Source organism: Vulpes lagopus, chromosome 4 (genome assembly GCF_018345385.1).
Source record: "Vulpes lagopus strain Blue_001 chromosome 4, ASM1834538v1, whole genome shotgun sequence".
NCBI lineage: Eukaryota > Metazoa > Chordata > Mammalia > Carnivora > Canidae > Vulpes > Vulpes lagopus.
In genome coordinates, this window is record NC_054827.1 from 123,174,705 (window position 1) to 123,202,576 (window position 27,872).

Sequence of the window (27,872 nt, forward strand, 5' to 3'; positions counted from 1 at the left end):
CCTTTACACTCCTAAAATATTGAGTACTACAAACATTTTTGTACTACAAACACGTATGGGTTGTGTATTTATTCAATTAAAACTTAAAATAGGTAAAATATCTAGGTATTAAAAACAATCTAAAAATATATTTTAAGTAAGCCAGTTAATGTTATTAATATCTTAAATATATGTTAACTTATAAAAACAAAAGAGTTGGAATCACTTCACATTTTTGCAAAAGTAAAAGACACTTCTCATCCACATGTAGTCTTCAACTCCAATTGCCAACTGGGACTGCAAGAGAGCCTTGAAGCTAGGTGGTGATACACATTTCCCAGCCTGGATTTCCGATGACCATGGGGCTGCTTCAGTTTTCGATTACCTACTTCAGCTACCTCTTAATACTACCATATTCTAAACCACTACTGTTTTGGATTTGGTGCTCACCATAGCCATGCCTAGTGCTGATAGACAGACATGGGAATTACCACCTGCCTCAGAGTGTGGTTCTGAGATGAGTCAAGAGTTTGTGTAATACCTGGCAGCCAAATGCACCTGCAGTAACAACTAAATTTCATCTCAGCCAAATTAGATAAGCACATGAATCCAGGGTTAAGTCCTGCCCTTTGGATCCCACACTCTGGTAAACACAAGAGTTCTCTTGTTCCTGTTTATAAAAAGCCAGATAGAAAGCTTTGTATCAAATCCCTGCTTCACCTTATGAGTCACTGAGAAGAAATCTAATTCTAGTTTCCTTCCACAAGCCAGTGGTTCCACTTCTCCATCTTTGACAAAGGAGCTTCTGGACATGGATACGCAGAGGAACTTCTTTACTCACTATTCCTGCCTGACTTCCTTTAATTCTGAGAAACAACACAAATATGCATGTCCATATCATTCCCTCTCTTTTTTATTTATTTATTTATTTATTTATTTATTTATTTATTTATTTATTTATTTTTTTATGATAGTCAGAGAGAGGGAGAGAGGGAGAGAGAGAGAGAGAGGCAGAGGGAGAAGCAGGCTCCATGCACTGGGAGCTGGACATGGGATTCGATCCCGGGTCTCCAGGATCGCGCCCTGGGCCAAAGGCAGGCACTAAACTGCTGCGCCACCCAGGGATCCCCTCATTCCCTCTCTATAAATCATTTGAAACTCATAATATCCTCTTACATGTCAAATTTTTAAAATATTAAAAATAGAGGTGCCTGGATGGCTCAGTTGGTTAAGCTTGTGATTCTGGATTTCGATTCAGGTCATGATCTCAGGGTGGTGAGATCAAGCCCATGTCAGGCTCCGTGTTCATTAGGAAGTCTGCTTGAGATTGAGATTCTCTCTGTCCCTCTGCATCCCTCCTCCTGCACTCTCTCTCAAATAAATCTTTTAAAAAATAATAAAATATTAAAAATAACTCCAAAAAACTCCAACAACAGTCCTTAAAAAAAAAAAAAAAAGATAGATCCTATTCATGGATAATTCATTCACCTAGATACAAAGGAAAGGAGAGCTTTGTCCTAAATATGCATAAGGAGAATTTTGAGTGGCTGTAGTTCCAGGTGGTAAGCAAATACTTTATGAACAGTCCCTCTTATTGGTCTTGTTCTTTAACACAAAACATATCCCACACCCATTCAAGTCAAGTCACTGAACCAATGGGAAGCATAACAGTGTAACAATTAGGAACGCCACCTCTGGCCCCCTAGTGTTTAATGCTCTCCCAATTACTAGCTTGATGACACAGTTGACATGTCCTTTTCCTTATATGGGGATAATAGCACCTACCTCATCAACTAATAAACTCATCACTGAGTGCCCTAAAGTGGTTATTAACATTGAGAAAATACTGTACCATCACGTAACACAGCCAAAAAACAAGTTATGCTGTAATAGTCACTGGGTTTACAGTAATACAGAATACCAAGGGCCACACCAGAAAGCACAAAAAGTTGATTTATTGTTTCTGACAACTGCATAGTAACCTTTACTTTTATTCCTAGCATCACAGCTAAAAGATGACTTCGCACATCAATTAAAAACATATACTCTGAAAATTAATTAGGTAGTTTTTAAACATTTAGTCATTCATAGAATATCTTCAAAATCTTGGCCAAGCAAGAGATTAGCTTTACCTTTATAAATCTCTACATAAGACAAATCAAGGCAATCAAATTCTCTTTTGTTCTACATTTTTAAATGTAATTCTTTGTTTCCTTTAAAAGATATTTTTCCATTCATTCAAAAATATTTTGAGGTTTAACTGCCCATTTAAGGCAGAATGAAAGAATTTTAGAGCATCTGAACTAAGCATTGTTTTCACTGAACTGAAGCAAGAATTCTATCAGGGTCCTTGTGGGCCTTCCAGTCATGCCCTTCCGCAGATATGGAACTTCATCTTTGTTGGTCATCACACCTGCTATATCTAAATGTGCCCACTTAGGATGAGTCACAAATTCTTTCAGGAACGCTGCAGCTGTACATGCTCCTGCAGACCTGAAGAGAAAGATAAAGACCATTTTTTAACCTCATGTAAATGTGCACTGAAAATTTCATTAAGATCCTCTATTCTCATTAAGTACCTTCTATGACCAGAGAGCAAAAGTCAAGCTTATGAGATTAAGAACTTAACCCAAAAACTACTTTCAGAGTATTTATTTTCAGACATAGCTTTAGGCAATAAAGGATAAGATTCCTCTTCCTCATGGTAACAAATTGACCTATTTTTCATCTCTTCTCCTTAACGATTTGTTTAAATTGACTTTAGATTTGAAAACATGCAAAATTTTGAACACCAGATAGAAAATACCTTGAAAATTAAAGACATGAGAAATTAGTACTTATGAGCACTGTTATCAAAAGGAAATGGTCTATACTTTCTGTGAAAGGGCATAAGACTTAAAGTGGTCATTTTGATAACCAATGATTGTAAAAATGTACTTTCACAGCTCCTTTACATACCTATATTTTCCAATGTTATTAACATCAGCAAGTTGGCAATCTACAACTTGTCTTGTATAATGTTCAAAGAGAGGCATCCTCCAGACACGGTCGCCTGTTTCAATACTGGCCTAAAGAAGAAATAGGTACAATAATTGGAAGACTGCATGAACTATATTATGGTTAAATTCACAACAATGATGTATTCAATGCCAGAAAGAACTATTCTGTACAGAATCATTTCAGGTAATGAGATGATTTACTTAAGAATTATAAAAGAAACGAGTTGTACGGCATTTGCCAAAATCATCTGTTCTTATGGATCTCAATTTACAATAAGCTGGTAGCTGGCAGTACTTCGACTTTATGGGATTGACTATGGGGAAAGTCTTTGTGATGCCTGTCACCTCAGTGTGCTAAGAAACACATGTCTGAAAATGTACCACTGAAGACCAAAGCCCATGACAAGGTGACCTCATTCAGTCACATAATCATATACACACTCATTCACATTCATTTACAGAGCACCACCAAGTGTTGGGGATATAAAGTTTAATATCTGAGCCATCAGAGGGCCGAGAGGCTAGTAGAAGAAACAAGATGCACAGACTATTTTAATAGACTATGCTCAGGGATCCCTGGGTGGCGCAGTGGTTTGGCGCCTGCCTTTGGCCCAGGGCGCGATCCTGGAGACCCGGGATCGAGTCCCATGTCGGGCTCCCGGTGCATGGAACCTGCTTCTCCCTCTGCCTGTGTCTCTGCCTCTCTCTCTCTCTCTGTGTGTGACTATCATAAAAATTAAAAAAAAAAAAAAAAAAAAAAGACTATGCTCAGAGATAAGCCCCAAAAGTGAAAAGTCAGGAAGCAGCAACAGAAGCTAGTTATTTGGAGACGTGAGTAAATAGTAGCTGAATCAGCCCCAGGTTGAAAGTAGCTGCCTCTGGGAAAACAGACCACAGACTGCTGTTGACTGCTGACTGGTCTTTAAATGTTTATGCACACGGAACTTTTTTTTTTTTTTTTTTAAGAGAAGCTTAAATTAAAAAAAAAAAAAAATCAAGACTACAGAATTGTGGATGCTTGATAAAGAGGGACACTGGGTACATGACAGGCCAGAGGAATGCCCCTGACCACCAGCCCTGCAAGGAGACAACTGAGCTAAATGTCACAAGGATTGGGCTAGTAGAGTAAATTTAGGACCATAAACCAACATCAATAATGTATTCAAGGACATTCTGGATTTATCCCTCACTGGCGCATATAGTAAGCTATTCCTTACTTGTTGAAAGAGGGAGGTGCCGGGGGAGCTACCAAGCAGACACATAGGGTCTGGAGCTCCAGAGAGAGATGGGAGCAAGCAGCAGAGAGGTGCTAGCCTAAGCCATTGGGCTTCCCCATAAAGACGGGGACAAGGAGAGCACATGGCTTAGGACTGAACACCCACCAAAGGGGCAAAGGAAAAAACTGGGAAAGGAGGCTGAAACAGTCAGTGAGGAAGGAAATCAGAGAGATGATCACAGAAGCCAAGAGTGGGATGTAACCGAGAGGTTGCAGTTGCATGCTGCCTCCAACCAGGCTAGGTAAGGCTGAGAGGGTGGACCAGGGAGAGCCAAAGGCAGTGGGTGAAGGCCTGGGGGGAGGAAGCAGGCTGGCTAGGAAAGGGTGCATAGGAAGCACAGAGCACAGCAGCCAGAAGTGTCCTTATCACCGCCCACAAATGGATCAGGACAAGCCCTACATACTCACAACACGCATTGACTAAAGGTCATCCCTTCCTTGACAAAGCTGTCCTCCTATCTTTTTCTACTTCAGGGAGTCTACATGATGGCTGTAGTGTTTGAGTCACTTTCACATCACTCTGAGCCACAGGAGGAGAGGGGAACTGTGGCATCATACCTATCATTTGGGGACATTTATAGAGAACACCAAAGCACACTGAATAGAGAGTATTATCATATTTCCAATTCAAAGGCAAATCTAGGACAGAAAAATCACAGGGGTAATAAAACATAAAAAGTATTGTTCTAGGCTAGGATAATTTGATCATTAGCCTCTACATCTTATTTGTACCTCAAATAATTTGTTCCACAGCCAGGATGAATTGGTGAAGACCCCAGTGGCACCGGACCCCAGGGCTATGTCCATGGCACCTGCAACACACAAGCCTTCTGGTCACTGTTCAGTCTCTACAGGCAGGATGGGTGTGTCTGCTGCTCAAACCAAAACTTTGGCCTTTAATTTGATTTTTAATATCTGCTTCATTTGCAAAAATAGTGAACCTGAGGAAAGCCTTACTGTATATATTTAATGTCTTCCTAGTTTCTCAACTAGAATTCAACTTCAACTAAGAAAATGTAAAAAAGGAAACAACACCAAATATCACCAATAATCTCATCCTCAGCATAGCCATTATATATTTTTAACATTTCCTTTCAGATTTTTTACGAACTTTTAAAAAAACATAATTAAGACCATACCGTTCATATCTGAATGTGTCCTTCCTCTTTTAGAAACAAATGGTAGAAAGTAGTTTTAAGGATTCTAAAAGTCTACTGGGTAGAGATATCAGAATTTTCTTTCTATGGGACATTAAGGCATCTCTAGTTCCTCATTATCTTTAATCACATCTCAGTAAGTATCTGCCCTTTTGTTTTTGGAAAAGAGTATTATTATTTTATCAGACTTGTTTCATCTTCATTTCCTCCTCCAACAAAGGTGCACTCATTGGCTGACTTCTCTTTCTACAGTAATAGATTTTTTAAAAAGATTTTATTTATTTACTCATTCATTCATTCATTCCTGAGAGACACAGAGAGGTAGAGGCAGAGGAAGAAGCAGGCTACCTGCGGGGAACCCAATGCGGGACTCAATCCCAGGATCCCGGAATCACACCCTGAGCCGAAGGCAGATGCTCAATCATTAAGCCACCCAGGCATGCTCTTCATTAATAAATTTTTAAAAATCAAGGTAAAAATCCAGATTTCCAGGTTATTTGTGGGCATACATTACTGATCAACAATTGCAATTAGGTCCTATGGCTCAGCGCCACCTTCTCTGGTTCTGGGACCAGCTCCCAGCAGTTTCATTTGTTACTCGCCTAGCCCTGGCTGCAAGCTCTGAGGCAGGGATCATGTTTGATTCCTAAGTATATGCTCAGGGCTTTGCGCACTGCCTGGCACACAGGAGCTCAGTATTTATGCAAAGAGAAAAGCAAACCCCGCTATCATTCAGTAGTACTAGGTCACTCACGGAACGTTAAAGGAAACACCACAGAAGCTGAAGGAAATTCCATAGTTTTCACAAGGTCATGCTTGTTCTGTGTAATACAAGGCATGTCCAGATTGCTCCTTAATCTTTAACTGTGGCTTTACATGGTAGCTTTTAGCTTTACATGCACTGCTTGTTAGCATCTTCCCCAAGGAAAATGATACTTGAAAACATAATTATAGGGACACCTGGGTAGCTCAGCAGTTGAGCATCTGCCTTCCGTTCAGGGTATGATCCTGGAGTCCGGGGATTGAATCCCACATTGGGCTCTGTGCATGGAGCCTGCTTCTCCCTCTGCCTGTGTCTTTGCCTCTCTCTGTCTCTCTCATGAATAAATAAATAAAATATTTTTTTTAAAAAAATGAAAATTATATACACTGTTTTATAAACTTTATTTTGACAATAAACAAAATTTCCCACATCCTTCCATTTCTTTGAAGTTGGGATTGGTGGTTGTAGGACACTCCAATGAGTGATCCCCTAGGCTTGCATGCTTGTAGATAAATATTTGCACACATCTCTGATTTAAGAAATAAAGCTTAGAGCTGTCATTTCATTTTGTTAATCTTGATTATAACCCATTCGCCACACATACACCATGATCAGGCGACTCTCCAGGGAAGGGAGTAGCACTTCAGTATCCCATTCCTCTGTGCCATCGGGACACGGGATTGTACATTCTTCCCAAAACATCACCAGTAAATTTTACTGATAGCTGGTTAATCATAAGGAATTTCCAACAGTTGACAATTTAAAAACAAAAAGTAGTGACCCGTATGTAAAAACTTAAGATTCTGCATGACAACTCAGGTCTGTTTGGGTCATTTGTTCCTTCAGGTTTTGTTACTCTACCTCTCAATTCTCTCTCAAACCTTCCACTTCTCTCTGCCACTACTGCTACCACCATCATCCAAAACTACTGTAATAACTGCCTTAGGAAAAAAAAAAACATAAAACACAAACTGGTGGAAATTTCCAAACACACATAGAGAATAGTATAATAAATGCACAGATACCTGTTAACCAGCATTAACAATTACCAGGTGTTTCATCTACACTCCCTGCCCCACAGATTATGTTGAAGCCATCTGCAGATACTGTAACAGTCATCCGTAACACACACTCACTGCATCTTCAAGAGTTACCAAGCATACTGCTCATTGGCCTACCTGGCTTGCCAGTCACCTCTGGCCCTTCTCCAGGGCATTCTGCACCCTGCCAGCACGGGCCCCGTCACAGTACAAACATGTCTTATTGTCCACATTGCTTCCTGCTACACTTGGGTCAGGACAAATCCCAGTAACACGTCAAGGCCAAGCCAGGGTCTGGTGCCTCTAAGGATGCTGGCCTTGTGCGCCCACTCCAGCCCCACTACGTTCTTCCCAGTCCCATTCACCGCTGCCCCTACACGCCCCAAAGTGAAGGGTGCCCTCCGCCAGGATGCTCTTCCTTCCCTCCTCTGCCCAGGAATGCCTCCTCCTTCAGATCCCCCAGCTCAAGCAGCAGGTCTCAGACATGATGCTCCTCAAAGAAGAATGTGATATGCTCTACTAAAGCAGTAGCAAATGACAGATGTAAATATTTAATATGATTCCACTCGAGATCAAGGCTCTAAACCTGATTTCACTACATACTTTAGAAAATGTTCTATTTTCTACATACAGTGACACAACTGCTACCATCACCAATTTCAGAATTACCAATTAGCAGAGGCATACTTCCTGTTTCTTTTCCAAGGCCCATGTGGATCTGTATATTGATGCTAACTGATCAAGTTACCAGAATTGTCATAGTCTCACAGAAACCTCAATGCTCCAAGGAAGGTGATGTCACCATTCTATTCTGTCCTAATCACAACCATGCATGAGGAAAATGAAAATAGGTAGCATGAGTGGATGGCCATCTCCTGAACACACCATGGCCCCTACTGTCTGGTACAGGCCTGCCTTTTCGAGGATCGTAACATTTTTAGTGCCTGCCAGGCCAGGGATATGAACCTGTATCCTCTCACTTCACCTGCACAAGAACACCTCCTGCCAACGAGGTGCTACTCTACCCCTTTTACAGATGAGACAACTGAGGCTTTGTCCAAAGTCACATGATGTGAAGATGCAGGACAAGTTTTAAAATCAGGTCCTCTGTCTCTGAAGACTCTGTCCATCCTCCCACTCTCTTGGAAGATGTTTCATACTCTCCCCTTTGATCACCACTACTGGAACTCAGAAGGGGCTCAGTCAACATGCAGAGGGACTCACAGCTAGGCCAACACTCGGGCCTACACTCCCTGAGTGGAAAGGCTCACCTAGTTTGCCTCTTGCTTACCTGGGGTCAACCTTCCCACCCTCAGACTAAGAAAAAAAAGGGTGAGGGGTTAAGTGGAGGGAGCTGTGATTCCTCATTTACAGAAAGGGTATACACTACTACCCACTTCACCACTGCCCCCCAAACACCGGCCTCAACACCTCCACCCTCCAGCTCATGTTTGCTAATTCGAAAAAGGAGACAAAAGACCACCAAAGTACTGTCATACTAGCTTAAAAAAAGGACTCCCAGCAAATCTATGCACTATTGTTAGAGCCACACAAAAGGAAAAAACATAAACTGATTTCTGCTAAAATAAAGGCTCACATGGGCAGAGGAAAAATTAAAACCAATGGATAAAAAAACGATCTGTTAATCTTAAAAAGCCGGAGACCAAAACAGAATGAATCCCTGGAAAGAGGACTGTTGGATGAGACTACTACTATTTGCTTCCTACAGCAAGGCAATGCCTGTTGTCAACCCTGCAGGGAAGGAGTTCGTTACTCTACAGAACCAGTGGTGCTCTAGCCTTCCTTCAGCCAATGTCTGCCATGTGCGGGCACCAGATTAAAGAGGCTTCCTAAAAAACACCTCCCAAACTCCACAATCCTGTGTGGGGCAAATGCACTGATGCTCCAGCGGGTCAGGTAACTTGCCCAAGGCTGAAGGACTATAACTGAACAGGAGGAGATACCTGGTCAGCCCTGCCACTCAAGTTTCACACTGCACAGCCTCTGTTAAATGAGAACCTTCCTACCCACTCACCACAATGTTTTTGTTTCTTTATAACATCAAGTACAAAAAGTTCAGAAAACTCAGCAAGCATCAGATACATTATGATTAATACAAACAGCTCCTGACTTGAGGATTTATCACTAATCTTTTCAGCTCTGTATCAAGTAGCAATCAGGGGCACTTGGGTGGCTCAGTGGTTGAACATCTGCCTTTGGCTCAAGTTGTGATCCCAGAGTTCCGGGATTGAATCCCACATCAGGCTCCCTGCAGGGAGCCTGCTTCTCCCTCTACCTATGTCTCTGCCTCTCTCTCTGTTTCTCTCATGAAAAGATAAATAAAATCTTAAAAAAAAAAACAAAAAACCAATAGCAATCAAATCACAAAACATATCTTAATGTCATTTTCAGAGGTTACTCTAGTTGGGCTGATGTAACCAACTTGTTACTTCTTTTTTTAGAATTACAGCCTGGAATGTTTTAAAACAACAAACCTTATGTTTAAAACAGTTTACAGCTGCAGAACAATTCCCTTGGTGAAAGATATTTGAATGCAAGTGGAGCGAGCCAACTTTCAGGAAAATCACGCCTCGAGTTAACATGTGCACTCCACACCAACAATATGGCTTCCTTCAGACAAAGGCAGGAAAAACATGCTGTCTGACCTGTTAGGGTGGCGGCATTGATGATGATCTTGGGGTTAAAGGTGTGCGCATAACAAAGTGCATCGGCCAGTATAAGCCTCCCCTCAGCATCAGTGTTATCAACCTGCAAAGAGAAGGGCCAAAATGTTAGGGTAAGATAATACAAGTAAAGAATATCAAAACTTGATATAACACTGTTCAACTTAAAAGTGAGAAAAGCTACTGTGATGTTTGTCAGACTGCCAAACACATTCTTATATTTCAATTATAGCAGGAATGTTTAATCTGAAGAGCAAATATAATTTAATAATCCTTGTACCAGAGCTATGACCAAATGACTTTGGAAGCAGAAATAAATAGAAACAGTCTGGCCATTGTACCAATAAATGTCTAGCAGGAAAAAGGAAATTTCAAGATTTCTGAAAACAAAGAGGCTAAAGAGTTTAGGAAAAATTGCAGTGAAGTGGCAGCCTGGCTCTCCAGACAGGAGAACTCTTGCAACTTCAGTGACTTGGTATATATAGTTTTTTAAAGCAGGCTCCACACCCAGTGCACAGCCCAATTGGAGGCTTAAATTCACGAGCCTGAGATCAAGACCTGAGCAGAGATCAAGAGTCAGACACTTAACTGACTGAGCCACCCAGGAACCACTATATATATTTTTATTCTTATTTTTTTTAAGATTTTATTTATTTATTCATGATAGAGAGAGAGAGGCAGAGACACAGGCAGAGGGAGAAGCAGGCTCCATGCTGGGAGGCTGACACGGGACTCGATCCTAGGACTCCAAGACCATGCCCCAGGCCAAAGGGGAGGCGCTGAACCGCTGAGCCACCAAGGGATCCCCTATATATATTTTTAAGTTCTTTCTTTTAAACAGAAGCCAGGCATTATGGATGCTAGGTACATGCACACAGCTGCCCCAGCAGAGGACCTGCTGCCACATCTCCTGGAGCATGGAGTCCGTGACTCATGATAGTGTGCTCCACCTGAACACCAAAATGGAAAAAGTTAATCACGGCACAGGTCTATGTCTAGAAAACAGCTCATGCCTTTCCTGCTTTGCCATGCTTTACAGGCCTTGCTGCAGATTTGTGGTGATTTGTGTGTGTATGGCAATAGGAGGAACAGTTAGATAGGGAAAATATTTTTTAAATTCCCATAAAGGAGGTGCCTGGGTGGTTCAGTCAGTTGAGCATCTGCCTTCAGCTCAGGTCATGGTCCCACGGTCCTGGGATTGAGCCCCATGTTGTCAGGCTCCCTGATCAGTGGGGAGTCTGCTTCTCTCTCCTGCCAGTCCCCCCTACTTGTGTGCCCATGCCCACACTCTCTCTTCCTCTCTCAAATAAATAAATATCTTTGTAAAAAATAAAATATAAATAAAATTCCCATAAAGAATACCTTTGACTTTATATGAAAAGCTACTTGTAGTAAAGACACTGCCCTCCCCCCCCCAAAATGGAGCCCATGCTCTGCTTCCATTCAAAGTGTGCTTATGTGGCTACCAGGGATTCCTCTAGGATCACCAGAATAGAGAGGGCTATGTTTTGCATTCACACACCTGTATAGTCTTCCCATTCTTGGCTTTGACAACATCCCCAGGCTTGTTGGCCTTACCACTGGGCATATTTTCACAGAGAGGGGCCAGACCTATTAGAAAAGCGTAGATAAAGGAACATGGAATGTGCTGGGCCCAAGCTCACCCCCTAAAAGACCAAGGCCACTGGTAGCCATCAGAAGTATGCCACAGACACCACCTTAATCAAGTGATCAAATTTAGCAGCACCAATGACCCCACTGGCATCATGTGCGCCAGCAACAGTAAGTCTACCTCACTCGGGTGGTGGTCTCACCAAGGAGTCTAACCTGATTCTATTATGAAGAAACAACCAATTAAATCCAAATTGTGGACCATTCCAAAACAAGCCTGAACTCTTCAAAACTACTGATGTCATAAAAGAAAAAAAAAAAAAGACAAGAAAAAGTTTCCAGACTAAAAAAAATTAAGAGACGTGGCAACCACATGCGATGTGTGGTCCTTAATTGGCTCTTAGATTTCAAAAATAAAAACAAGTAATGTGTGTATATGCGAACATGAACATTTTTGTAGACAACTGAAAAGTCTGAATTAGGTGACTGAATCAATCCCTGGAAATGATCATGGTATTGTCATTACCCAGGATGTCCTTGTTCTTACAAGACGGACACAAGCTGAAGTATTCAAGGATGACATGTCATGCCTATTACTTTCAAAAAGTTCAGCAAAACAGGACAAGGATACTGGCGGGGGGGGGGGGGGGGTGGCACATCTGAGACAGACCTGGAGTCCAAGTACACCTTTAGCTAGTATACCAGAACGGATGTGACACTGGGCAAAGCATTAAACCAAGTACCTCCATCCCCACGCTCCCTGAAACACGGGAGATTCCTAGCACTGTGCTTGGCATCCAAAACTACATAAAGAGCTGCTGTGCACTGAATGCTTTTTCTGTCCCAGGCATTTTCTGTATATCAAGCCACTTAATTAGCCACAATCCCTGTGAGACAATCACTAAATGTGCTGGTGGTGTCCTTCCACCCTGACTACTGAGCATTTTTCACTGGAGTAAATCACAGACTCAACATTATGTGCCCCTGACTGCTAACCAGTTTTTGCAAAAGTACAAAAAATCAATTCTAGCTATAGTCCACCAGTGCAAAACACATTTGACTCAATTCATTCAGACAAGCACACACTTAGCTAAACAGCTTTTGCTTGATGAAAAGCATCTCTTAATCTTTTCAGGTTAGTGGAAACCACGTTTGCTGTCTCTTCTGCCATCTGACTGGATTCGAGAAGTCTCCAGGACACCCCCTGCACACCCTCACCTACGATGTTAATGGGCAGGTTCAGCTTGGCTGCAGACACGATGGCGGAACAGATCGTGGCAGCTCCTCCCATGTCAGCCCTCATGAGGTCCATGTTTGCAGCAGCCTTGATGGAGATGCCACCACTATGGGAAGAATGGACAATGTGCAATGTCAGTGCAAAGAAGGTCCAAATCACTTTCTTAAGAAAGGATACATATGTGCAGGCACCATCTAACTGGCAAAGAAAGTTCAAATTTCTAGACTGAGAATCTGAATAATCTCAACATTTGTAAAGGGGACATTGCGGTCTTTATGAAAATACAGATGAGTGTCTTACCTCATTTTGTTTCTTTTTGAATGAAATGTAAGCAGTATCAGTGGCAACATTACTACATCATGGAATCCGTGCTGCTCAAATCCCATCCCTGTATTTGCTCATTAACTCCTGACACCCACACAGATTTGTCTTTTCTGGAAATTTTATGAATTGATCAACTTATTGAACCTGAGGCTCACACACTATTATGGAAAGCCAATGACCTCAGAAGACTGGAGGGATCCCTCTCAAGCCACGGGACAGACGGACAATTCCTTCCGACACCCCTAAGGAGATGAAATCTTAATTCTCACTCGCTTGGGAAGCACTTGATAATTAGACGGCTGTCAATTACATCTAGAAGTGAAGATGATCCGCTGGCTCAGAATAAGAAAAGAACCACTTTTCATTCAAAAAGTCCAGAAAGAACCCCATCAGGGGTGGTAGCAAAAGGAGTGTACTGGTACATGAGGTCATTCCATCTACTCACATCTTTCTCACTCTCCATGCATAGGACTACAGTTCAGAGTAGCCACCAATCAAGGAGCGCCAGTTATCACTGCTCACCTCTTAGATCTCTCTCAAATGCATCCATTTCTTTTCTCCCGTATCCAACCTGGTGAGGCCACCACCATGTCATGGGATGTTTGCCACGGCTCCTCTATATTCAGGTCTCTCTGTACCAGTCCTACCCCCTTCATTTCATTACTCACACAACTACCATTTTTACCAAAATAAAAAATGTCTACGCCAACAAGCATCCTGGTAGGCTTTGTGTGTATGTGTAAAAAATCGTAACTGGATTCTAAAACTGATATGTAAATGCAAAGGATGCAGCCAAAGTAATTTTGAAAAAGAAGAGCAAAGCTGGGAGACTCCTATTACTACATTTGAAGACAAAGCTGTACTCATGAGACACTTGGTTGCAAGGTCCTGGGGGAAGGGCAAAGAGCCCAGAGTTAGACCCACAATTATATGGTCAACTGATTTAGCAATGGTGCAAGGTAGTTCAATGGAGAAAGGGTAGTCTTTTAAACAAACAGTTTGGCAACAAATAGACATCCATATGGAAAAAAATAAGAACCACAATGCTTTCCACAGCATGCACAAAAATTCAAAATGGATCGTAGCCTTAAATGCTAAAACACTTAGAGAAGAAAACACAGACCTTGGCATTGGTAGTAACTTTTTAAACAGAGCAACAAAAGCATGAAATATAAAATTAAAAATTGATAAATTACACCATCAGAGTTAAATCTCCTCTTCAAAAGATGTCACTTAAAAAAATGAAGAGCGGGCAGCCCAGGTGGCTCAGCGGTTTAGCAGGGCCTTCAGCCCAGGGCCTGACCCTGGAGACTCGGGATCGAGTCCCACGTCAGGCTCCCTGCATGGCGCCTGCTTCTCCCTCCGCCTGTGTCTCTGCCTCTCTCTCTCTCTCTCTCTCTCTGTGTCTCTCATGAATAAATAAATAAGAATCTTGTAAAAAAATAAAATAAATGAAAAACAAGCCTCAGACGGGAAAAAATTGCTTTCAATACATTCATCTGACAAAGGATCTATATCTAGAACATACTTTTTAAAAACTCTAACTCAATAAGACAAACATTCCTATAAAAAAGGCCAAAGAATTTGAACAGACACTTCACTAAAGATAAACCAACACCAATAAGCACAGTGAGAAATGTTAAACACTATTAGTCATTAGAGAACTAATCAAATCTCAATATTAAACCTCCAAGCTATTGCCATATGTCCCCTGAAACAGGTAGAATCAGAGAATGACAGTATCAGATGCCGGGGAGGATATGCCACAACTAGATCCATGTACACTGATGGGGGGAATACAAAATGGTACAACCACTCTGGAGAAGTTCGGTCATTTTCTATCAAGTAAAGCATGCAGTTATGATGAACAAATTCTGGTGTTGCCATTATCATGGAATACAACTCCACAACAAAAAGGAACCAATTACTGATGCGGCCAATAAGGTAGATAAATTTCAGAGACATTATGCAGAGATAAAGAAGGGAGACATAAAAGATCAAAAAAATCAAAATGATTTTCTGGAACAGAAACACTCATATACAGCAACCCAAAGACGACTGGTAGCCTGAGGCAGGCATAGAGAAAGAACATGGGCAAAGTGCATACAAGAGCTGTTCGGGGATGATGGAAATGTTCTATTTTCACAGGAGTGGTGGTTGTTGCAGGACTGTGCATTTTTGTTAAAACTCCTCTAACTGAATACTTCAAGGATGAATTTCACTACATATATAAAACTCATGTCATTCTTTCCCTTGGCGAGAAACCCTTCAGTTACTTCAAATTGTTCTTAGACCAAAGTCCAAAACGCAACCGGGCCCAGAACAACCCAGCTCTGCTTAGCCCTCCCGTGACTATGTCCTTCCTTCCTCACCATGCTCAGTTGCAGCCACTCCCCTGTCAACACCAGGAGTTCCCTCATCCTTCCCACCCGGCAGCCTCCAGGCCCAACTCCCTACCGTACTAACTTCTCCTACCACTTCCATCTTTAGCTAAGCCTGTCACTCCTTTGAGGAAGCTTTCTTTAAACCCAAAGACGAGGTCAGGACTCCTTGCTAAATATTCTCATAGCACAAATTCAAGTAGGGATTTACAATAACAATATACTAGACACGAAGTATTAATGCTACATCGAGATAATAGCCCAAGACAGTATAAAATCATCACAATTAGCAGGGTAATTAAAAACAGCATAACCTTCATTCTCTAATTTTTTTTTTTTCATTCTCTAATTTTTATTTGCTGTAGTGTTATATAATGGACACTTAGGTACAATAGCATATGCATGTAACTTAAGAATCAATATGCATATTTTGAATAATATAAACTGGAATCTTTTACTAATGGACTATAGACCAATACTTCGAAGGAGAAAAGGTGGACCTGTGGGTGGCAGACACAGGAAGATTCTTCTGGCAGCCAGCTCTGCCCAGGATGGGTCTCATAGCTCCTGGAAGCACTCCTATGAGGGCTTCACTCATTCAAGTTTCAAAAAGCTGCTGAATAGGTTTGCATGTGTACTGGAGACATCCAGATTCTACAGATCTATAGAAGCATTTTCCAAAGTAGTTTCCATGGACCATGAGTCCCATGAGAAATAAATTCCCTACAAAAGAAAATCTAGAAAATGCTACATTCTGTGCCCTGAGAAGTCCTGTAGTTAAAAACAAAACAAAAACAAAAACAAAAACAAAAAAACAAACCAGAACAAAAATCTCACATGTTTTATCTACCCTAGTTTTTGGTCAAGTAATCTTTTTTAACCCTCATGGTTAATTAGAATCCATCCCTGAAACCAGCATTCAGCAGCCAATGTTTCCTGTGGGAAATACGGACCTATACCACCTCCTTCACTTCAGCTTCTCCTTGCTTGAAATAACCATACAGTTCCCAATCCTAAGGAATACTATGATTTAATAAGATTAATAGAGCTAGGCGGATCCGCTAAAGAAAGTAACTGGAAGCAAGCAAAGAAGAGATGGCATGATCCAAAGAGCTGCATCGCTGTTATTCACAGAGGAAAATCAAAGTATATTGTGGAAAGATCTTAAGTCATTTTAAAGACAGACCCAAGTTTGACTTCCGACCCTAGGTATGAGTTATGGGACTCTGGGCAATTATTTTACCTCTCCACGTCATGTTTTCTCTACTTGTAAAATACCTGCCTCACTCCTAGGAGTAAGATCAAGGATAACACATGTAAAATGCCTTCTAAAGAGTCTCTCACACCTGTAAGCATTTTATAAATGGCAACTTAATACATCTAAAGTAGCATAAGATTGGACCAAAACCATGATTCTGAAGCAAACTTTATATGAACAAGTACATACAAAGCATTCACCAAAATACAAAGCACAGATACATAAAGAGGTACCTGTCAAAAGTGATTCCCTTCCCAACAAACACCAGGGGTGCTTCGCTTGCATTGGGGCTGCCTCTGTAGTGAATTTCCAAGAAGACTGGAGGCTCGTCAGAGCCCTTGGCCACACTTAGGAATGATCCCATTTCCTGCTCCTCAATCCAGGATTTGGGTCTACAGGACAGAAAAGGAGAAAAGTCAATATGCATGGTTATCTCTATTTCTAAGTGACTTAGAAAAAGTTTGTCCATGTATACAACTCTTAAAATGTATACACATGTTTAATGCTTCCATTATTACATACTACTTGCTTTCTGTATATTCTTGGGCCACCTGATTCTGAGCCTGTTTCCTCATCTATAAAACAGGTCAATGATACATCTTTCAAAAGACGAGCTACAGAATTACCAAGAGAATTCACCCACAGTGCACGGTACAATATCAGGTAACAGGAGAGTCAGTAAGTACTTACTGCTTGATTTGATCCCCCTAATCTGCTGATATACATCTAACGTTTTAATGTTAAGATGAAGTTAGCAAGGCTCTGGGACCATAAAGGGTGCTTAAAAGCAGTTACGGGGTGAAGTGCTTTATTTTTATTTTTTTATATTTTTTTAAATGACCAAAGAAATCAACCAATAAAAACAAAAAAACCCAAAAAGATATACTCCAATGACTGCACTAAAGTATCACAATTCTTTGCTTTTTTATAGTTGCTGGAATTTGATCTTCTCAATGCTGTCACACTATTTCTCACGGTTTCAACTGCAGCTTGAAATGTCTGCTTTAAACAGGAAAACTAGTAATTACAAACAAAGGATTGCCAAGGGTGATCTAATGGGAACAGTCTGTAGTACCAACCAGAAAACAGATGCCATATTGCTATTCCTGGCAGGCTAGGGGCACAAAGGTCTCTGTATTGATCTCTGGCCACAGTAACTGGGCCACGAGAGAAATCCTACACTCCCAAAGGCAGAGCAGAAACAACCACATCCAAGGAGTGCTCCTCCTACACTTGCCAACCCCTTTGTTAAAACTATTAAACTAGGGTTTCATCCTGGAGAGATGGCCACCACACCTCAGAGGGGCAAGAACATAAAAACAGAAGGTATGACAATGAAAAAAGCAATTTAAAGCAGCAAGGCTATAAAATGTGGGTATTTTTAATCACAAACTCAGTACTTGATCCTTTATGAAAGCCTTGGCCTTCTTGAAATCCAATCTGTATTTCTGTGACTTACATTCATCTACACTAGAGCAGGTTTGGTGCAGCTATCTCAGTTTAATAGGCTCTACCCTGCCCACCTGACCCACCTCAACTCTGGCTGAACCTTCCCTTGGCTGGCCCACAAGCGCTGGCAGTTTCCCAATGGGCCTCTGTATATAAGCTTCAACATCTGAAATGCCTCGCCCCACTCTCTCCATTTGCCAACTTCTAAGCAACCTTCCATACTCTGCTTAGGCACCATTTCCATTGGCAAGCATTTCTGCCACTTTGAGAACTCTCTACTATCTGTTCCTGCAAGATCTTCTGCATATCCCTTTTTCCTGTCTATTCCTTTCTATAAGCTCCTCGCTTCTTTGAGGACAAGACCACCACTAGCCATCTTGTATGCCAAATTCCCAGGCACACAGAAGGTGCCCTCACTGGCATGTAACCACACAGCCACTGTTGGCTGACACAAAGTAGCTCTAGTGTCTTCTCAAATAAAAACAAGGAACAGTTTTTGCCAAGATACCTTTATAGAGACTGAAAATTAAACATACATGCTAGCCATTCCAAAAATATTATCAAGCTCTAAATCCTGTGTTTTGTACAGATTACACATTTTTATTCACTCTGTCTAAATCAGAGATTTTCCTGAGAAATATGAACTATAATCACAATTAAGCACCAAAGAAGTCTTTTAAGTGCAAGCTCCCTTGAGATACAACACTGGTAGTAAAGAATTATTTAAATAAAGCAAATATCTGTTGATTCATTTTAATCATAAATCCCCCAATGTTCAGACTTGGTGTAGGGGATTTGCTTAAAGAGTTATGGGGAGATCACAAGATAGTAACAGCACCCAGAGCAGCAGGCTTTTATGTCCTGCAGCCCACTGCTAACGATGACCACTTAGGGCTGCCCAGAAACACCAACTCTGGTACCTAATTTGACAATCTACAAGGCAGAGATTCTCATTTCATGCCAACCTAGGCAGGCTGAGTTCTTTGCTTGTGTCAGAAAGAGGAAAGATAGAAAGTATTCACCAAAACAAAACACAATGTATAAATTCCTCAACAGAGTTACCAATTGATCCAACAGTTCAACTAATCCTTACACACCCAAGAGACATGAAAACATATTTTCACACAAAAACATGTACACTAACACTCAAAGCCCCATTACTCACGGTATCGAAAAGGTAGAAACAACCAAATGTCTACCAATTGACGGCTGGAGGTAGAGAGGAGATGGAAATGAAAAGTGCCTGCTAATGGGTACAAGGTTTCTCTTTGGGGCAATGAAAATGTTCTAAAATCAATTGAGGTAGGGATGCCTGGGTGGCTCAGCATCTGCCTTTGGCTCAGGGCATGACCTTGGGATCCCAGGATCGAGTCCCACATCTGGCTCTCCAAAGGGAGTCTGCTTCTCCCTCTGCCTGTGTCTCTGTCTCTCTGTCTCTCAAGAATAAATAAATAAAATCTTAAAAAAAAAATTGATTGAGGTAATGGTGCCACAACTCTGTGAATATAGTAAAATTCAATAAACTGTCCACTTTGCAGGTATTTATATTGTATGCTACGTGAACCATATTTCAAGAAAACTGTTACGAACACACACACATATATATACACACATGTAGCGTGAAGTCAAAGTGCTCTCTCAAAGGCATAAAAAGAACCTCAAATTGAGCTTATCCCAGCTTGTCCGTGACTGCAAATAGATCATCTCATCTTCCTGGTCTTGAGTTATTCATCTGAACCCTGAGGGAGCTGGACTTTTAGAATCTCAAAGGCTCTTGTCTATAACATCCTGAGTCTATGACACCCTGCATTACCTGATGTAGACTTCTGTTTTACTATTAGCACTTCTGAGATTCTTCTCGATAATTTTAGCAAATCTGGTTGGCGTCATCTCATTGGCTGGAGTCTCCATCAAGTGGCGTGCCAAGTTTTGCCCAGAAGCAAAGAGGACGCCCTTCTGCCAGGCCTCCTGGTCCCCACTGGTAGAAGAAAGCACAAGGTGACTATCAGACAACTTCTCAAGATTCTGTTGCACCTAGAAGGATTGTTACCCTATAATAACAAAAGGGGAAGATTCCAAGTAGAAAATGGACACATGGCACCTGGTCATTCTCTGCTCTGACTCAGGGCAGCAGGTACAAAGAGCTAGAAAACAGGGCCCTGGCCTGAACTGAGCTAGAGGAGGTAGGCATTTCACATTCTACATGCTAGACTGATGGGTCTCTGAAGCCCTAACTCAACATGCAAATTGATGGAAGAGGTTGCCATCTTTCCAAAGGCCATTGTGTCCTCCTTCACTGCAACAGGGATGATGCAGCCTCAGGTGCTCACTGTAGAGCAAGCATATTGCAATAGTCCTTATGTGAAAGTGAAGGCCCTTCTGCCTTCTTTTTGCCTGGGTCAGGGCTCTGAACATAATCATACCAAAGGGCAAGGAAAGGCTTTAAAAGAAAACAAATGAACATGTGTTTGATGATCTCGACTCTTCTTATGCACAACAGGAATTCATAGAAGTGGCACAAATATGGGGGATTTAACATGTGCCATGTACTTGACAGCATCTTTCAATCATCATAAAAAAGCCCTGTAACATTGGAAACACAGCTCCAACGAATGAATGAAGAAAGTGAAAACAGAGACTTCTGGTCATTTCACCAAGATTACCCAGCCAGCAAGTGGGGGAGCCAGAATTCAAAGCCAAGCTGGTCTCAGAGATCTCATTCCAAACCCCTCCATCACGGCTGTGAAGTACTGGGTTGAAAGACCCCTACTGTCCTCACAGCACCATCTCCTAAAGGTCACTCTGCCTATTCCTGACAGCAGAGACTTCATCTCCTAGAACCCAGGATAGGGCTGCAGTGTAGTAGGTACTCAGTAAGTCTGCTGAAAAATGAGTCTCCCTACAATGAGGGCAAGACCATACAGGACTAGACCACTTAGCTCTTCATCTGTGCATCCTGGCATTTAACATAGTGCCAGCAGATGCTGGCTAAATGGAAATCATTTGCATCAAAACTTGCTGGGACATGACTGTTACTTCTTTCCCTTCCTCTTCAGAGAGCTAACTTAGTTTGGCTTTCTCATAACCAGCAAGCAGAGAGAGGTCTAGGAAGCCATGGGTTGAAACATGTACCTGACTGAAGCCAGGAATAGAACATGGGGACAGTTACCATACTCTTAATATGGCTAAGGTGATGGGGAAGGTCTCAGACAAACCACACGGCAGTGCCCATACTGAAAAGCAGGCAGCACATATCCAAAGGCCCTGCTATCTGAACATCAGGAAATGCAACCCTGATCTTGCTTTTGTTCCTTTACCTTCCATGGAGCTGCGCCAACACGACTGGCTTCTTCTTCTGCTTCAGGTCATCATACTCATAGAGTCCAAGCACTGCTCCTTCCGCAGCCGCCTGTGCATCTCCACAGGGATCCACCTCCACGGAAGAGAGTTCCAGATCTTGAACCTGCCTGCACCCCGCTTCAAAGGACAGAGAAAAACCAGAAAAATGAAGTCAGTCAGAGGCAACCCAATAGTGGAGGGCAGAGGCATGGTTGCAGGCTGGGGTTCAAATCCCAGCTGACACTTGACTTTTCTGAGCCTCCTTCTGCAAAGTGAAGATGTGTACACACCTCACAGGTAGTGGGTGAGATATTCATAGATAAAAGGACTGGTCTAGCTCCTGGTAGAGTGGGCCTTCAGAAGGGGCTGCTATTACTGTATGACTTCTGAAACACAAGAATTTCCTGACACAGCTTCCCAGTCACTAAGAGCTGGCCAGATTAAAAATGGCAGAGAAATGATGACACTGAAATGATATCCAAAGGACTGAGTAAAGTCCATTAGAAACAGCATTTTATGACGATCAGGTCAGCAAAAAGTCCCAAATAATAGTTATGAACGAATCACTCAACACGAACTTTGAAAGTAGATTTAATAAGCAGAGATGATATCCATGGGGCCAAAGCTCAATCAAAATTAGCACCGCCTCAGCAATGTCTTTCAAAGCATCTTTAACCACAGTCTCTGTGGTAAAGGTCTCCTCCTGCGGCTCAGCTCTGAAGTGACTCAGTGGCATCTACTCAACTTGTAAACTGTGTATGTGGCAAACTGCGACATGCAGGTACCTTCAATACCTAGTAATAAGCAAGCACCCCGTACCTTGCATCCATTTCCTCTAACTGTAAATAAAAGGATTCCACGTCTCTTAGAAGTCAGGCAACACAAAGTGTGTATTACAAAGCAAAACAAAAAAACAAAGAAAACAAAAAACCCCACCATAACTTTCTGGTAAAATAGAGCCCTAAGGTCAAACTGCATGAGTGAAGAAGTAAATGGTCGTGAAGCCTCCAAACACAAGCTATGGACACTATTGAAACTAAAATTCTGTGACGCCTGGGTGGCTCAGTGGTTGAGTGTCTGCCTTGGGCTGGTGTGTGTGTGTGTGTGTGTGTGTGTGTGTGTGTGTGTGTGTGTGTGAGAGAGAGAGATCCCCGGATCCAGGACCAAGTTCTGCATAGGGGCTCCCCGCAGCGAGACTGCTTATCCCTCTGCCTGTGTCTCTGACTCTGTGTCTCTCATGAATAAATAAACAAATCTTAAAAAGAAAAAAAGAAACTAAAATGCCACCTGCTAACCTCCTGTATCCATGTAAGGTCAAGCATACTGTGTAAGTGCAACTAAGCATTTGGTCGGGTGTTTTCTGTGAATGTGATGGTGGTTGTGACAGTTAAAAGGACCAAGCAAAAGGAAAAAGATATCTTAAAGAGAACATCATCTAGACTCTCCATAAAAAACACAAACCCAAGCAAACAAAAAACAAAACAGACTTTCCATTAACCTTAAACTTTAAAATGGAAATCACCTGCAACCGCGACTCTGATGTTCTCTTTGCCTTCATGCCAGTTCTCCTGGTCATCGACTCCAGCTGCCTTTTTGCCAAGGCCAACCACCACCACACTGGGGAAGTCCTATTCAGCACACACACACAAGATTAACTACTTCACGTCTTTAAAAAAACATCCATTTCTCTGGGAAGGGTACATGAACTCCCACACAGCTACCTTCACCTCTGCACAGGAAGCTCACCGTGAAATTGGGTTGTTTTGTTTTTTTTAACCTGTACCTTGGCAAAATTTTACCACTTCTGTGTTTGAAAGGTAGAATGAGGATAATCTTGCAAATAATTCTATGTAAGCCAGTGCCACAACTATAGAAATTGAACAAAGAAAGCCTATACAGATTGAGAGGCAGTGCTTCTTGACAGTGAACTGCCACTTTACAACCTTAAGTTGCTATTTATGGCTTTACATAGGGATAAAAGCATACATATAATCGGATACAAAATTTTCTGCACTGCTATGCAGCTACAGTCCTTGGCACTCAAGAGGTGCTCACTGAGGCTTTGCCAAATAAACCGTATCTTCATCTCATACCTCATGCAGACCGTAAAAGGTTCGGGTTTTGCCTGCCTTCAGAGGAGGTCCAGATCTAAAATAAGAAGAAGTATTTGTTTTAAAAACTAGTTGTCTCTGCTCCTTTGGGAAGTGATATATACATACATTCAGTGTTACTAAAATACCCTACTGCTTCTGTGAATTTACTGCATTTATGTTTTTATCAAAATACAGAATTCTCTCAGGTTAGGTTTTTCAGATGCGGCACTTCTAATGCTAGCTCCATTATCATTTAGCAAACTTCCACATTAGATTTAGTACAAACTTATTTGAAAACAACTACAGAGAGCAATGCCATGGATGGGTAATGTGTGGCTACAGAGCAGGGCTCAGTACCAGATGAAGGTGCACAGCCCTGAATCTCACATCTCACATCTTTCATAATGCCTGACCCAACCATAGCATTCAGCTTGGATGCTGTTGGGGTAGTGTTGGGTGGGAGGAGGTTCTGTACAGATGGGATATGGGCAAATTCCAAACAAAGCAGGTGGTGAAGAATAATTATAGCCAGAGGACTGGATGCCCTGGTGCTGCAGCTGATAGCTATCTGTCAAGAAGGCCAGGCTGTACTGTACTCTGACAGGTTGGCTTTTGGATTAATGAATTAATCACAGCACTTGAGAAGGCGGTCTGCTGGTGAAGGACTGGTAATTGAGAAGGGATGCAAATTCTATTACCCGGGGATAAAAAAATTACTAGAATTATTAGACTACATTTCAATAGGTCATCCATAATCTGAATAATATGTACCTGCAGTGACTATTATTGACACTCTTCTGCCAAATGTGTCCTACAGCTCAGAAGGAGTTGGAAACTTCAATGTTTCTGTACCTTCTCTAAATCGTAGCTAATCTGAGTGCTCCCAATCGCAGGCCCCACTCAGATTTACTGAATTAGAATCTATAGTCTCACTACACTTTACCCTCAGGTGATTCACTTTGAGGTGCTGAAACTCAAGACACACCAAGAAAGGAGTTGTACCCATAAGCTGTTTTGAACTAGTCCAGGGACAGGCTGTTTCCCTAAATGAAGGGACATTACAGGAGGCAGACAGGCTGGTGGAAAGGCAGGCGGGTGGATGATGGCAGGCTGAGGAAATCTGACACTTTCCAGATCTTTTTGGGTCAGTCTTTCTCAATATGTTTCTGATTTGAAGTGGCCTGACTTCCCAGAATTACAGACTCACTCATACCAAAAGGCAAAATACCAAAATGCATTCCAGGGACAAATACTTTCACTTCCACTGGGAACATACTGGCCAACTTAACTTCCCTTTCATTTTTATCTCCCTAACAATAAAGCATTAAAAAAAAAAAACCTCTCTTTTGATTTCAGGGCATTTTAAAAACTAGAACCCACAGGTGAATACTTACATGTTCAAAATTTCTCTCAACTTTCCAGACACCAATTTATTGAAATTCTCTCCTGCGTTTGTAAACTGTGGCACATCATCTTCTTTGTCTTTGGTATAGATTCCTAAAACAAGACCCTGAGAAAGAACAAGTGGGAAAAAACAAACAAACAAACAAACAAAAAAGAGAACCATTAGAATAGTTCCCTTAGGGGAACTCGGAAGTCCCCATGTTTCAGAAGAAGCAAATAATTCTACCTAAACTGTGTTCCCCTCAAGGACAAAGCTGAAAAAGAAACAGCTATACTCACATCCTGTCTAAATGTTTCAAATCCCTGCCAAAGCAAGACTGCAAGTACTACCTGTCCTGCATCTTCATGGTCCCCCTCACCCCCAAGAAAGGGCTATCACAACATAAAGGGTTTTCTTTACTTCCAAAGAAAGAAGGGCGGAACGGTGTTTTAAGAAAACAAATCCAGGGCAGCCCTGGTGGCTCAGCGGGTTAGCGCTGCCTTTGGCCCCGGGCGTGATCCGTGGTCCTGGAATCCCAGGATCAAGTTTTGCATTGGGCTCCCTGCAAGGAGCCTGCTTCTCCCTCTGCCTGTGTCTCTGCCTCTCTCTGGGTGTCTCTCATGATTAAATAAAATCTTTTTTAAAAAATCCATTTTTAGCCAAATCAGACCTCAAAGGGATTCAGACTATGCCACCCCAAAATATGCCACTTGGGTATATCGATTATTTTGAGCTAAAGGCACATGAGAAACAGCAGGTGCAAGAAGAGCTCTCTGACATCCCACTTGCTACCTAAAAGCGGGCAAAAAATTTCCTGTAAGAAAAATGCTGTCCCTGTATGGAGAAAAGAACATTCTTATCCCCAGAGACTGGGAGTCATCAGCAAAATGGACCTACACAAACAAACCTACCAAAGTAACCCTTATCTTCTCCCAATTAATTCCACCCATACACCTCCTAGTCACTGTCACACAATTTACTGCCCCAGCCCAACCCCCTTTGTCTTGTCACATCCCCACAACTGCTCATTCTCTGTTTAAAAAGGTCCATTAAAATAAATAAATAAATAAATGGTACATAAACTTTCAAGGCTTTTGGGTCTTCATTTTCTTTTCAAAGATGAAAAATTATCAAATACACTTTGTACACTTTTCCCTATTAATCTGTCCTATATCTGCTTAATTCCCACATCCAGCCACAGAACCCAGCAGAGCAGAGGGAAGTTCTCAATCTTCAAATGGAAATATCAGGTTTCCTGGGATGCTACCACAGTCAAGCCAATGGCTGCAGTTGCCAATACGAATAAGCACTCTGGCCAACTCATGGGCTGCAAGAAGAAGGATGCATCCTCACAGCGAGGCAGGAGGGGCAGGAGCAGAGCACTTAACCTACTGGCTTCCCTGTCACACCTCAAACAACTGAAAGAAGGAAGTCAACCCAGAAATCACTATTAGTCTTTGTGTGGCAGTTTTTGACTTTAAAATGTTTTCTGCCTTATGGCAACTCTATGAGGTGGAAAGAACACATACTCTTCTTCCCACAGACCACCAAGAGCCAGAAACCTGGTGTGACCTACTAGCCCATGTGCAATCGAACTGAGTAAGAATCCTAATTACCTTCTCTTGACAGTCCTGCATCTGTTCCCCCCCCCCCCAAAAAAACCACACTGGCACTTGGAGCAGTGTCCTTTCTCTTCTCCATTAAAAAAAAAAAAAAAGAAAGAAAGGCTGGCTTGGTGTGAGTAACTTTTCCAGATTCTTACTTTCCTAAGAGTGCCCAGTACCCGGGATTCAGTGGAACAAAGGGGGTAACTGAAGAGATAGGACCCAGCTGTCACCTGTGACGGACGTTGCACAGGGCTGGAAAGAACAGGGGACAAGGCATCTGGTCCCTCTGCCACCTGCGGGACACCTGGAAGCTGGAGCTCAAGCCCTATCTAGAATATTCCTCGCCAGGGGCATTTCTTTCTGCTCCTTAGCAGGACTCCCAAGCTGGTGCTCCTTCCGCCGCACAACTCCGCTTTCCAGATTCTCCACCTCCCAAGAGTGACCTTCTTAATTTTTTGGGGCTCAACTACTTGGAAAAGGCTTTCCTCCTGCAAGACGCTCCCGTTTTAATTTCACGAAGATATGGGTCCCTGCGCAAAGCACTGGAGAAACCATATTCTTCCTCTACAAACTCAGGCAATTAATCTGGTCTCTGAGGACCTGTTTCCCCGTCGGGGGGGAACGGGAGGAGGAACGGAGCCCGACATCGGCGGCCTCTGGGGCCTTAGAGGACCTGCACCTCACCAGCGCGGGGGTCGTCCCGGCTACGGAGGCGACGACACCGACACTGCCCTTTCCAGGGCACAGCGCGAACTAAACAAAACGAGGGATGAGGACGGAGCGGGAGCTCGGATCCTAGCATCCCCCCAGCAAAGCAGGGAAGAAGGCCGACCCTCGGCGCCCCGCTCGGGGGATGGGCAGCCCCGGCCACCCGCCCTGCCGAAGCCCAGCGCCGCCAAGACAGGGACTTTTGTGCCGGGTGTTGCAACCTGGCGCAGGAGCCCGGACATCGTGACCTCAACCCGCCCCCAAGCTCCGGTCGCCCAGGGCAGGACTCCGCGACGGCCTCTCACCTTCGTCATGTCTGCTGCGGAGAGACCCCGAACCCAGAGCCGCTTCACGCCCAGACGTCGGACGACGACTCGCCCGGCAGCCGGAAGGGGCAGCAGGAACATGTTCCCGGCTCGGCCCCCGCGCCGCCTCCCTGCGAGCACGTGGCGCTCGGCGGGGACGGGCGCCGCCTGGGGGCGGGGCTTCCGGGGCCAGCGCGCGCGCCCAGGGGGCGGGGCCGGGCCGGGGAGCGTGCCGGGCGGACGTCAGGGGCGTGGCCGCCGGGGGCGTGGCTTTTTGG

At 42.8% G+C, this 27,872-nt stretch overlaps 1 protein-coding gene across 1 annotated transcript; it reads right to left on the minus strand.

Moving 5' to 3' along the window:
- Positions 1–1,918: 1,918 nt before the first annotated feature.
- On the minus strand, positions 1,919–27,751 carry LAP3 (leucine aminopeptidase 3). Its single transcript, XM_041752389.1, has 13 exons — positions 27,595–27,751; positions 24,985–25,100; positions 23,591–23,645; positions 23,020–23,125; positions 21,476–21,635; positions 19,972–20,136; positions 16,943–17,101; positions 12,728–12,852; positions 11,421–11,509; positions 9,881–9,983; positions 4,987–5,066; positions 2,938–3,047; positions 1,919–2,472 (listed from the first exon to the last, which is right to left on the minus strand). Exons 1-13 carry the CDS (start codon positions 27,694–27,696, stop codon positions 2,283–2,285), a joined length of 1,560 nt encoding a protein of 519 aa, XP_041608323.1. The 5' UTR covers positions 27,697–27,751; the 3' UTR covers positions 1,919–2,282.
- Positions 27,752–27,872: the final 121 nt, after the last annotated feature.

Bases quoted from the DNA above. Each gene is read 5' to 3' on its own strand.
- LAP3 (XM_041752389.1), bottom strand. From the start codon at position 27,696: ATGTTCCTGCTGCCCCTTCCGGCTGCCGGGCGAGTCGTCGTCCGACGT. The intron at 23,646-24,984 runs GTAAGTATTCAC...TTCTTATTTTAG, and splicing joins TTGAGAGAAATTTTGAACAT to ATCTGGACCTCCTCTGAAGG. The intron at 21,636-23,019 runs GTGATTTCCATT...TGTCCTTTGAAG, and splicing joins CATCAGAGTCGCGGTTGCAG to CGGGGTGCAGGCAGGTTCAA.